General features: G+C 51.5%; 4 protein-coding genes across 4 annotated transcripts; 2 read left to right on the top strand and 2 right to left on the bottom strand.

Annotated features, from left to right (window-relative positions):
• Window positions 1-183: 183 nt before the first annotated feature.
• AA0111_g4612 (hypothetical protein) lies at window positions 184-1521 on the top strand (the record flags this gene model as incomplete). Its single annotated transcript, XM_028650635.1, has 1 exon — window positions 184-1521. The coding sequence occupies one exon, from the start codon at window positions 184-186 to the stop codon at window positions 1519-1521; it is 1338 nt and encodes a 445-aa protein (XP_028508190.1).
• Window positions 1522-5393: 3872 nt separating this feature from the next.
• On the top strand, window positions 5394-6727 carry AA0111_g4611 (hypothetical protein; the record flags this gene model as incomplete). The annotated part of the gene is made up of 4 exons (XM_028650634.1): window positions 5394-5501; window positions 5556-5786; window positions 5838-6138; window positions 6195-6727. 4 exons carry the CDS (start codon window positions 5394-5396, stop codon window positions 6725-6727), a joined length of 1173 nt encoding a protein of 390 aa, XP_028508191.1.
• A 166-nt stretch (window positions 6728-6893) lies between these two features.
• AA0111_g4610 (hypothetical protein) lies at window positions 6894-8685 on the bottom strand (the record flags this gene model as incomplete). Its single annotated transcript, XM_028650633.1, has 6 exons — window positions 6894-7041; window positions 7093-7772; window positions 7822-8155; window positions 8218-8321; window positions 8374-8592; window positions 8641-8685. 6 exons carry the CDS (start codon window positions 8683-8685, stop codon window positions 6894-6896), a joined length of 1530 nt encoding a protein of 509 aa, XP_028508192.1.
• A 717-nt stretch (window positions 8686-9402) lies between these two features.
• AA0111_g4609 (hypothetical protein) lies at window positions 9403-12454 on the bottom strand (the record flags this gene model as incomplete). Its single annotated transcript, XM_028650631.1, has 2 exons — window positions 9403-12119; window positions 12169-12454. The coding sequence occupies 2 exons, from the start codon at window positions 12452-12454 to the stop codon at window positions 9403-9405; spliced, it is 3003 nt and encodes a 1000-aa protein (XP_028507862.1).
• Window positions 12455-13019: the final 565 nt, after the last annotated feature.

Below are 13019 nucleotides of genomic sequence, written 5' to 3'. Positions count from 1 at the left end.
TAGAGGAGAGACGAATATGATCGACGCGGCTTCCAGAGAGGGGCACGAGTTTGCATGTGAGCATCCCAGATGTTTGTATAAGACTCCATACACCAAGGTGTCCTGAACGTCATCCAAACCTGAAGCCCTATCTTGCTGCTTTCAACCTCCTCTTGTGCAACGATAGTAGAATTGAACCGCACAATGGCATCCCGAAGCGTGCACATCGTGCTGAGCGTAGCATGGCAGGATGCTGGAGACACCACACGTGCCATTGCGATGGCTGTCGCTTTGCGGGACATGTGTCCGCCCGATATCGACCTAAAGATCGACTTCCTCTCTTGCGGCGCGCGGTTCGAATATCAGATCACAGACGCTGGGTTTAACATCGTCCCAGCTCTACCACGCGTGAAGGGTATATCTGTAGCGCACGACCTTGGATGGGACTGGCCTGAGTTTTTCGGATCGGAAGAAATTGCGAAGTCTTTCATCGACGGCCAACTTGCGGCATTCAGAGAGTTGAAACCTGACATTGTGTTCCACGGCATGTGGGCTCCAGCTTCTATCGCTGCACGACTCCTGGGCATTCGGACAATCAACTTTCTTCCAGTGCCATTGCATCCTGGAGCTTTTGCACATGGCTTGATTCGCGATCTTCCGGATATGATGCCATTGTTCACACGGCTCCCTCGACCATTCCGGCAGCGCATGGCATGGTGGGGTAGTGGTCTGATGATTAACGCTCCTATCTTCCAACAGAAGCGCCTTGGAGCTGCGGCTGCTGCCTGTGGGTGGCCAATCAAAGGTCCCATCTCACTTTTCGACATGAACATGGCCGACCTCAATTTGGTTAACGACCATCCCATATTCCACCAGGAATATTTGCACCGCATCCCAAAGAACATAGTCCTCACGGGTCCCTTGTATGCGCGAAACGACTCAAAGCTGGACGAAGACATCGCAACTCATCTGACAAAGGGGTCTGGCCCGTCCATCCTAGTTACCATGGGAAGCTCAGGAACTGAAGACTTCTTGTTCGAAGCGATCAAGGCCCTGAGAATAAACTCTGAAGACAACTGGAACGCAGTCGTGCTGGCTTCAAAATCGATCTGCGACATCGGCAAGGCCAACGAAATTGCGGGTGGAGACGCACGCCTTCTAGTGACTGATCGGTTCATCCCAGCACCTGCCGCCAATGCGCTTGCCGATTTGATCGTAACACATGGAGGTCAAGGTACTGTGCAATGCGCCTTGGCGGCAGGAAAGCCTATAGTTGGGGTTGCGCTACAAGTCGAGCAGCAAACGAACTTGGACAACGCCATGAATGCTGGAGCAGGTATCCGTGTGCAAAAACAATCCTGGAAAGCGAAGAATATTCGCAACACGGTTCTGAAGGTGCTGAATGATCCGTCGTATGCCGCGAAAGCGAGGATGCTGGCGGATACCTTAAATTCGATGGATGGCGCGAAGACGGCGGCGGAGGTGATGTGGAAGTTTATCGTCGAAGAACAGACAGAAAAGGTTAAGCTTCAGGCTCCATGAGATTGATGAGTAGGCGCGCGAAGATATCATGACGTCGACGAGCCATCTTGGAGGCTGCGAGCGAAGCGTATCGATTGGTCATATTATCGTGGCTTTGCCGGCTCCTGGTAAGTGGCATCGTGTTATTCCTTTCATTCTGGCGTACATTAGAACATCGTAATAGCTTTCGTATCTACGCGTTTTCTTACATGGACAAGCACGTGTAGATGTTGGGTGCAAGTGAACAGGCAGCCGACGCGTTCCGTGTCTCTAGTGGCTTGGCAATTTCTCAACCCCCTAGATTCATGGCCAATTCTCAGACCCTTTTCACATCCAACACGATTCCATTCGCCCACATCTTCAAGTATTCAATTATACTCTTACTCTTTTTCGATCTGATGCATATATATCTTGCGACCCCATCAGTGATGCTTACCTAAGTAGACATGTGCTCCGGGCGAAGTGATGACACGCACTCCACCATGATACCTCATCTCTTCTTTCACACTGGGTTGTTTCGCAGGTCTGCTCATCGCCACCTCGAGCAGAGTATGTGTTCAACGTTCGGTATTCTCTAATCGGCATTTTCGATGCTACAGGTGCTTATCAAGTATCTTTAGCTTCCCTGCACCACATTTATTACAGGTCTCGGTCGACATGATGCGACCGCTTTTGATTTATAGCGATCAAGCCTAGTGGGAAGCATGTGCAACATCGCTTTAGCCGGACAGATCTTGACACACGTTACAGTTCATCCATCTTATTGATACCAAGTTCGACTCGAACGTCTGGACCCATGGCACGGTCCGCTTCTGACGCAGGATCACAATTATGGATATCGACAACAACCCAACAAGAATTTGTTTCGATACCTGAGTGGGCGAATGTCGCATCTCAGTCGTTTGTTGGGACACAGAAGTTGCGACAGTGGTCAGAACCGATGTCGGCTAATATAAAGCTGACAACACGTGCGAGGCTCACCACTCGACAGAGCCCTGGCCGCTCAATTCTTTGGAACCAACACTTATATATGCTGGGTTGAATTCTTGGACAAAATCACAACGCGTTCGTTGAGCGGCACCTGTCAAATCAGCTCTAACCAGGACAGGTGTAGATAGCATGGGTCCGCAAAGTGCATGGTGGCTGAGCATAACAACAACTTCGTCCAAGCCTCAATCAGGAGTACAGCAATCGGACAATACTTTGCGTACAGAAGCCTTATGTGAAGCGCGAGACTCATGCAACCTTACGTAGCAACGATTTATCCTGTCTGATCGACTTGGTTTGGATCGGCCAAGTGTGGCATCACATGACATGACCACTAACATGCGACACTTTTCGATACCAGCTTTAAGTCAATCCCTACCTGTGTATATTTCGGCTCGACTTATGAAAGGTATTGCGACACGGCAGCGCAAAAGGAACACCAAACAACAGGCAACACGCACGCGATCAGAACACATCAGGCAGTCTCAGCCACCTGCAGAACTCGACCCGATCATGCATAGAGAGGACTTGAATTTCATTGCATTCATGTACACGATTGAACAACTTGATTGCGAAAGGTTAGTAAACTGAGAGCGTTCCACTCCTGCCTGGATTTTCATTAATGAATGCAGATTGGACATGTTGGAATGTCACGACAATGTTTCAGAGACCCGAACCGAGACGCCGAACCCCAGAGCCTGAATCATATTACTTGCTGTATGTTTGTATAAGCTCGGGTACATGGAGGATGGTGCCTGAAGGGTGAAAGAAAGCTTATTCAACTTCCCAGGTGTTTCGGTAATTGCTAGAGCATCGGTATGAGCACTCATGTCGCCAGATGTGAGGATGCTACTGGAGTTACTCATGTTACTGATTTTGTGGGATTCAGAGATTGGCATTGGATACATTGTGGTTTTTATAGCAAAGCCCTAGAGCTATGCGGCTTGTAAGAGTAGTCGATGGTCATATGGTCGCTGCAAATAAAATAAAAAGACTTCGTACAGTTGCTTTACTATATGTTGCACGATTGCTCGGGCTACTAAGGAAACCCGAATGACGAGTTTCTGTCTGGACATCCAAAGCGTTCCGAAAATCCCGGCCGTGCGCCTTGGGATCATCTTCAAAGCGCTTCTCACTGTCTGGTTCCGATATCTGTCTCTTGGCTAGGATGAATAGGTACTACGATGACATCGACGAAGATCCTCTCTTATCTTCATCGCCTGAATCGCATCCCGAAGAACTTAACACCCCTACTCGACCTCGCAGGACGCCTCTCAGCACCAACTATTCGCTATCTGTACCACTATCGACGATCCCTGAGAGCCCAGACAATTCGACTACTGCTCTAGAAAGCAGTTTTGCCTTCAGGATAGCGCCTTTACCAATCTCTGGTATACGCGAGTGGAAGGCTCACACGAGAGATTGTCCCTCCTTGCCAGTGTTACCATTTGCGACTCTTGGTTTCCGTAACCCTGATGCCGTTCCTGCTTTCCATCGCTTCAGGTGCATCATATCCGCAAGCCTGTCCTTTGATATCGGGTGCCTGTGTGATAACAATGATGTTTCAGGGGTGAATTTCGGTTTGGCTGCGCTCCAGATCTTACTTTCACAGCTTACTGGTATCCACGACTATGGACCTGTCCAGGTAGTATGTGCATGAGCCAGTCAAGAGTTTACTGTCCGACTTCAATACCTCCCGTCAAACACCGCTTCACTAGGTCACCTTCGGTTGGATCGCCAATGCAAACGTAACCACCCGGGCTACCGACATGTAATTCGGGCATGCGCAAGACCTGATACTAGTTATTCGCGAAGACCGCAAACGCAACCTAGTCGTATTCGTTGGCCTTGCCTACTTCGGTTCTGAAGACGATGACAATAGTTTCCGGACATATTCAGACACCAGGTCAAGGTGCTTTCGGACCGGTGACTGGGGGTCTATCAACGAAACTGGGGTGCGTTCTGTGGTGTTTCGACATTTGAACCAGTCGATCGCGCACATCAGCGGATTTCACATTGAGCTGGTAGAGATCTCACGAACTATCGTCGACCAGGGGAGCGGGCCAGTGGCGGAGGCGGTTGTAGTTTCCAAGAGTGACAATGAGCAGGACGAGCCACAGATCCAGGTTTTTGTTGTCATGAACGAGGCACCCAGCGTGAAATCGCGCAGATATCTACGAGAGTTACTCCTCGGTCTCAACCTCCCAGTCTATATGCGCCCGATATGCGCTGTCATTTGAAACAAGCTACCTCGCACGTCTGGAGGCAAAATTGACCGTCGCACGTTGATGACAGTTTCCATACCAGATACCGAAATTATCCAGGTCATGCGACTGGCGAGCCTGTCGATAAGTGAGCCATGAATAAGGTCCGGGGGGTTTCAGAGAGCTGCAATCTCGTAGATAGACAACAGAACGGATCCCAGAGGCAGCAACACTTAGGCATGATTAGACAAAGAAGTAATGTGATGTATGTTTCGAAAAACGAGGGACTAACAAGGCGAAGAACATGCCCCTCACACCCCCTCCAGAGCCCCCATCACCCCTCCATCTCCGCCTCACACACGACCCATTGCGGCTCGCGCCGCATGATGCATGCCACACTGATTGTATCCGTGACTAGAACACAGCCCGCCAGCTCACGACTTTCTCTTTGATTCCGGTGTCTTCTAACCCCAAGGCAGCGTATCAGCCCAACTCTCCCCACATACCCGGCCAATCAGCACCTGCCATCTTTCGCACCACCGGCGTCACCGTACTTTTGGGCCATGCACATGCAAAACAGCTAGCTAGCGCTGCGCGGGAGCCCAAAACAACGCGTCTTCTTAAATGTTAGGATCCCCAGATCTTTTGTCGTTTGGTAACTTCCTGCCTTTTGTGACTGTGTGACATCCGCCCACTTTGAAGATGGCGGAATTAGTTGTTGCGGGCCCGCCTGCCCCACCTCCGATGACGTTTCGCGATCGGTTGACGCAGTTTAGGATCCTCGAGGAGAAGAGATGTGAGCTTATCGAGGTATGCTACTGACGGCGTCTTGGAGGTGAGGAGGGGGTTTTGACGGTGAAATAGGAACTCCTCGACAAACTCGAGAAGACAGAAGCACGCCTCGCACAATGTGAACTCGACCTTGGCTCCGAACAAAATGTCCGACGGACATTGCAGGCGGAAATAGCAGATGTCACGCGGACGATGCAAGGTCAGCTGGCAGAGTCCAAGGCGAAGGAAGAAGCTCTAGTGCAGTCACAAGCCAAACGGCCGTTCGTGCTGGTGCTTATAGACGCCGATGCGGAGGGGTTCCTGGTATGCACAATAATGCCGCTGCCGACCGCATATTCTAACTGATGATCCTAGTTCCACGATAAATACATAACACGCAAAGCTCAAGGTGGGGAGTCATTAGCAGATGAACTAAACATCCGAATTCGGGAATACCTGCGTGAACAGTTCCCGGATGATGCCGACTCACTAGACATCATTGTGCGCGTATATGCCAACTTAGAAGGCATGGCGAACTACCTTGTACGGCTTGACAAGGTGCGGAACCTGGGCCAGCTGCGAGCTTTCTCCACTGGCTTCTGTGGAAGGATAACCAGCTTCGACTGGATAGACACCGGAGTAGGCAAGGAAGGCGGAGCGGGACGAAAGGTTCGAGGTATGTATCTATGGATGCTCAGGGGAAGAGAACATAAAATCGCTAACGAAACACAGAAAACCTATCATTCTTCGCATCCAATACCCATCTACGGCACGCGATAGTCGCATGCTCACCCGTCGACTTGCCCGCCTCCCTTCTCACAACCATACCACTAGAGAAGCTAACCCTCATCGAATCCCTACCACTACCTACATCCCTCACTACGATGCCCCTCAAGACTGCCAAATTCCACACCCTTTTCCCTCCCCCACCACCCTCCAAAGCTCCGAAACCGAGTAGAGAGCGCGGCCGCAACGACCGAGGACTGAGCGAGACCGACGTGAGACGAGGTGATAGGGAGATGCGGAGAGGAGACGAAAGGGGCGGAGGTCCACAACTACAGCTCATGGAACAAGAGCACGAAGGCGGAGGCTCGACATGGCTGGTCATACAACCCGAGAGGAGTAAGAGTCAGACTGTGAGCGGCAGAGACCGAGACAGGAGGAGGGCTGGAAGCGAGGATGATACTAGCAGTTTGAGTATCAGTATCGGGCCAGACAATACTGTTCAGGTCGACAGTGGGAGGAGGCGGAGGCTGATGGGATAGTGTCAGTTCGTATGTGGAAAGCGGGATGTTCTTGTGAAAGAAAGCTGTCGCATCACGCACCATTTGTTGAGTTTGATATCATAGCATGGCATAGCATAGCGTAGCGGCATATCGTCAAAATTTTCATATTAGGTCGTCAGAGCGATCGCAAGTACGGTAGCAATATCTACAGCGTTTGTCGGAAGCCCTCTTGTCCCTCCAAGATCCTCTCGCCTCGATCTGCCTGGCGATTCGCTCGTGAGTACACCCAAAAGTTCTTAAGCACGTGGACTATGGTCAGAACTTGAGTCGCAATCACAACAGCCATGGCAGGTCTGCTTCGGTCAGCCTCGTGTTCTGGCATATCTCTGGTGGATGGAACTTACGTGTACTTTGGCGCATCTTGTTGTCGAAAGATATTCGATGCTGCAATACCTCCACAGGCTCCGCCTCCAATCAATAGCGCACTAGCAACGCTTCTCTTCATCTGACCCACGATGTTGTTATGCATATAACTCAACAAGCTGGGCACATTCGCATTCGCTCCACTAACACCTAAGAAGACTCCGGCATATCTTGCACGAGCGTTGCTGAGGAATGCCATCATGCATACTCCCAAGACAGCCCATGCACAGTTGAATATAATGATTGCACCACGCATCCTGTACCGGTCGGCAACCCATGCTGTGGCGAACATCCAAGCTGCAGCCAGCACGTATGGCGGGAAAGACAGGATCTGACTCATAGCGACGGAGTATTTCATGTCGTTGCGTAGAATGATGGGTAAGAAATACCCCCAGCTGTATGCGACGACGTTGTTGAGGAAGTAGAGCCAGGCAAACTCCCAGATCTTCCAATCGCGGAGATGCGTTGAGATGGTTGACCAGGTAAGCTTATCGGCGACGGCATCACCGCGATCGCGTTGAATACGGGCAAGAATTATGTTGGCTTCCGCAGAGGTTAAGAAAGGGCGCTTTGTTATTGGGCTAGGCTGGCTGGCTTTATCGGGAAAGTCGATTATTGTTACGAAACCCATGAAGCCGAGTAGGACAGTGATGGCGCCCTCCTTCAGATGGGTTAGCGGTTGATGGCAGTAGGTAGGAACTTGACTTTACTATAGCGAATATCCATTGCCATCCGTTTAGACCTCCAAGGCCTCTCATCTCGCTTAGTCCCCAAGCAAGGATATTCGAGAAACCACTTGCAAGAAGGGCTAGCAGATAGAATCCACTGAACCTCTTCTGTACCTCAAATCTCACGTACCAACAGCTTAGCAGGAAGACACAACCTGGATAATACCCTGCTTCCAGGACGCCGAGGATGATTCTGCAGCCTAGTGCCTGCGTCCAATCATTCGTAAAACCTATGCCAATCGTGACAGCCCCCCAGCAGATGACTAGAGAAGGTAGCCATACGGCGGGACCAAGTTTTCTGATGATGATGTTGGCCCTAAAGATTGTGTACGAGGTCAGTGGTTGTCTCACATGCAGTTTATAAGAGACACTGCTTACGGGAACTGGAAGATGATGTAAGGGATGAAGAAGATCATCGTGAGGATCGAATAACGTGAGCCGATAGAGAGGCCTAGGTCCTCATCCATGCCTGCTATGCGCGCCTGGATTATGGATCAGAATACGACTTGTGATCGCAACAGGGGTACACTGTACATTTGGAAGATTAACGCGGTCGATAAGTGCAAAGGCATAGATGACAGCAAGTGTTGGCAGGAGTCTGAGATCTATCTTTCGGATAATGCGACGGGTTTCCTTGTCATCCTTTTCGAAGGGCGACGATGCTTGTCCTGATGTATCATTTGATTGATCGACAACATCCTCAATGTTGATGCGGCCATCTTTACCGCGATCGCTCTTCTCATCGAACGAGATCTTTCGTCGTTAGCATTCAGGCTTGATAGGGCTTGGGAAAATACTGACATGCTCGTTTCGCTCAGCTTCAAGGTCCTTCTCTTTGAACGACATTCTGTTATGCGGTAGGCCGGTGCATACAACATTCATCAACCATATTTTAAGCCTTCTTATTGCTGCATCTTCTCCGTTTTTCCAACGATCAATCCCCGCAAAACGTCTCCCGAATCGCGGGGTGTCATGCGCATCGTTACTCAATTCGGCTATGAAGAACCACTCGTTGAGGTGAGAGCTCGCTTCAACTTCAAGTCACGAGACTAGCTTCATGCGCTTTTATCCGCGGAATGGATCTTCAGCAGCGGAGTGGAGGCTTGGCTGCTGAGATATGCATGTCCAAGAAGTTTACGCATGACGTACATTGACTCGACTCTGCCATGTCAGCGTCGGTAAATGGAATGAGACTTGGGCGAATGGAAATCTCGTCCGGATCTTTGCTTGGGTTTTCTGCACAATATATCAATATCAAGTTGCAGGCAAGATACAAGATGGTGGCGAACAGCAATGCGATGCTGACGCTCCACGGCTGTTCCCAGACGATTTGATAGACAAAGAGACCATACCCAATTCAGCTTAGCCATGCGCGAAAACCTCGCGCTGCGCTCCGCACCGTGTATACATCTGCCTTGGAGCAGAATCAAGCTGCACATTGCATCACCGTGTCTGTCGTAGCATTTCTTTGGACCTCAGGTATAAAAACACGTTGTCTGAACGATGCCAAGCTGTGTCATGAGGTTACCCGCTAGGGTTGACAGCAAGTCTCGACTTTAACATTCATTTCCTCCACTTCTTCCAAGCCCCTACAAAACCTGCGTCATCAACACTCTCATCGCGCGCACCTAGTCCACCCGGAAACTCCCCCCTCTCTCCCAAATCAATAAGCGGCACCATGCTAGGCCGTCCATGCGCACACATGAACGGAAACACACAACTCGCCAGATTTCTCACCAGAGCTTTACAATCCTCAATACTAAGCACATCATTAAACATAATAGCGGAGCGACATGCACGAGAATTGATGAGATCGACAAGACCTGGAGGACAGGTGGCTAGACGTCTGACCCAATCGGTGGGATTACTCGGTGATGAGGTGAGTGGTGTAGGCAAAGGAGCGAGATGCGGATCTTCTGCATACTTCCAGACCGTTGAGCGGAGGAAAGAAATCAGGACCTTGGGATCAGCTTTGCATCGTTCCGATATACCCGTTGGAAGACCAGTGACGGATAAAACGTGCTTTTCCCTATCGACAGTGTCAGGAACAGCTGAAGAGGTCGTCGTTCCAAGGATGTCGTAGAGGATGCCCCATGCTGCGAATCTTACGGCATGGGTTGCGAAGTGTATTCGTTCCTTGGAAGAGATTGCAAATTGCATCGGCTTCTCGAGCACGACAGAAGCTACCTGCGCCCTGTGGCCGAGCTTTGTCTGATACCCTTTTTCGTCTTGTAGTGGATTGCAAAGCTGACTTAGGAGTGACTCAACCTGTACGCGTTCGTCTGCTGCGTGCTGGTCCATTAGCACGAGAAGCCCTGAGCGCGCATCTTGCACTTGTGTCGAATCTTTCATCTTGACAAGAATGAACTTCTTGTCTACCTGTGCGATGACCTGAGCGTTCTGTAACCCCTCTCTCGACAGTCTACTAGAGCCACCTGCTGAAGCCTGGTTGAAAGCCTTGTCGATATCGATGCGGGAGCAACCATGACTAGAATAGCGGTGCCCTCGAAACTCGTCTTCGTGTAATACAGCCTGTTGTATACGCTTCTCGCTTGGCTTGAAGACTGGATTGTCCCACGTGTCTAGCACATTGGCAAGCCAAGGCGTTTTGCCAGGTACGGCCGTCGAGGCTCGTGTTGGTAATCGCACCGAATTGTTCGAAGATGCCTGCGTGTTGTGGAACGTAGATGGATTAGAATCGGTGGTTGGTCGCGGCCGAACATCGGGCACTGCGCAACCTGTTCGAGCGTTTAGTAGATGTACTTCCTTGGTGGTTGGGTCTGTCCACAAAATAGTAGCATCATTCTCCTTGTTTTCGATACCCAGAGAGTCTGTAGGCGTGGAAGCTTCGTCGAGAAGACGTTGCCCACTCAAAGCACCTTGCGATAGCGGCGGTACGTCAAACTTCGCAAATGCTTCGGTGTTTGTGCCAGCCGAAGTGCTCATACTAACTTCCTTACCGAGATCTGATTCGGATTTAGATTTCGACACGGTCGAAACGCTGCTGAAGAACTCAGGCTTTCCACTTTTGATGCGTGACCACTCTGCGAAGACTCCAGGACGTGACCTCTCGCACAATTCGCGCGACGCCGTCTTGTCTGGACGCTTCCTCTTCAGTGACTGCGACGAAGTAGAGACTGGCTTTGGTGTTGCGGAGCAGCTTCGGATAGATTGCCCATTCGAAGCCATGGACGTAGTCCGACCCTCCGTGGATGATGAGTTGCTTACAGCGAGACCCTCGGCAGCACTAGAAGCCGTATCGAGCCGTCCACGCTTCTTGCGAGGTTGCCGTGGTCTAAAATGATGGACTGATAACCATTGAGTTATCATCGCGTCCAACACCTCCATCACGCTTTGGAGGCTCGCCTCATCCCCGAGGAACTGCTCTTCGGGGACGCTTCTTCTATGGGCGTCCTTCAACGAGATGCGAAGGTAGAACATGGGATATCTGTCGACATCTTTGCGTGCTTTGAGCTGTCGGTTAGTGTACCCGTCATGCTTGAAGCGCTTGTCTGACTGTCGCCGCCGTTTCTCCAACTCATCAATGTTGGTATCATCCTCGACAGTGCCAAAGCTAGATAGAGCGAAGAGGCGGTTGACAGCATCGAAGAGTTCGTTGTGGCCGGCGTTCGCACACAGCGGTCGTATACCGAGCGATATGAACTGAACATGCTTGCTAGGTGCCGGGTCTAATGATATGGCGCCTTTGATGGAAATGGCAGATGTGGCAGCCGATGCTGGTACCCACGACGGCCACTCGTCAATGGCAATATAGTTGGCCTGGGTCAAAACGTTGAGGAGTGATGAGAGCTGCGCAGAGCGTGTGTTCGACGTCTCCCTCTCTTTAGTCTGTGCCGTTGCCCCTGAGCTGGATATGCTGAGGTTGACAACCACCCTGTTCTCGCTGTCGCGAATACGAATGGATACGGGACTCTGCCAGCTAAGCAAGAGACTCGTGACGTCCTTCTTCAGCCCATCCCAGAGTCTGTCATGCTCCGCTCTTTGCTCCGCTATGATCGACCGCTGCTTGACGCGCACAGGCAGATTTCCGAACAGGTTCCGCACGGTGACACGGGTGCCATGCCTGCCTGATATCTCGTGCTGCGCCGAAGCCGGCAGTTGCCTCTCCACGGCTTTTGATTGGTGAAACGTTATCGCATTGTGCGAGCGGTGTTGATAATGGTGCGAGGAGATGGTCAAGAGGGACATGGTAGCGAGGGACGCGAGGAAGGTGCCATTGCGGCCAAGAAGGGGCTCAGTTGCATGGTACTTGGACGTGCCTGTGCCTGTCAATGGTCTATCTACAGCGCTCTCGGTGCATGTACATACAGTAGAGCTTGCCCAGGCCTCCTTCCTCGCGAAACTCGAGGGGCGATATGCCGAGGCCGTCATCTTCGACCGAGCATCCGCCGCGCGCAAAGTCGATCGCAGCTTCAACCTTGGTCGCTTTCGCGTCCAGAGAATTCTTCAGCAGCTCCAGCACAACTCCGGTGAGGGAAACAATTGCCGTTGACGACTTGATCTGGGCGACGACATGCTCAGGCAGGGGCAGTATGGTTTGGGTCGAGGCATTGGGGATAGCATGGTTGGCGCCAATTGGGGTGTTTCGGGTCATGACGTAGTGTTAGGTTCGGTGGGCGCCCCCTCGTTGTTTGATAACCCGCATGCGAGCATGTTTAGGGGTCGCTCCGAGGTCAGTGGGGAGGCAGGGCGGGTGGTTACATGTCGATCTACAGAACATACGCAATCACTGTGTCGTGAAAGGAAATCGCAGCTTAGCGCGGCGGGCGGCAGGTGCGCTGGGGAAAAGGGTCAGGGTCCAACCGGAGGCATGAGCGACCAAGCAACTCCCTCGCCCTTTCCACATCAGCAGATTGCCGGGCCCCAACCGCGTAATCCACATAAGACGCACTGCTTCACTCGCCTCATCTGGCAGACAAACAGCGATACGGTACTCCGTCACACCATCGCGACAATCGCGTTCCGCCCGTCTGCGCTGGCTTTCCAACACACGCGCGCACACACTAAGTTACCAACCAACAGCCGCGTCCCCAGTCCTGCAGCCCTCCAGTAATTTCGACGTGGAATCTTCCGAGACCGAACGTGGCATCCCGCGCCTAACTGCTAGCTCGACGACCTCCTTCACTCACCACCGCGGCACTCTATATTTGGCAGCCGGC

Source organism: Alternaria arborescens (assembly GCF_004154835.1).
Source record: "Alternaria arborescens strain FERA 675 chromosome Unknown contig_8, whole genome shotgun sequence".
Taxonomy (NCBI): Eukaryota; Fungi; Ascomycota; class Dothideomycetes; order Pleosporales; family Pleosporaceae; genus Alternaria; species Alternaria arborescens.
Note: the sequence above shows the minus strand (reverse complement) of the source record. Positions and strands in the feature narration are given on the sequence as shown.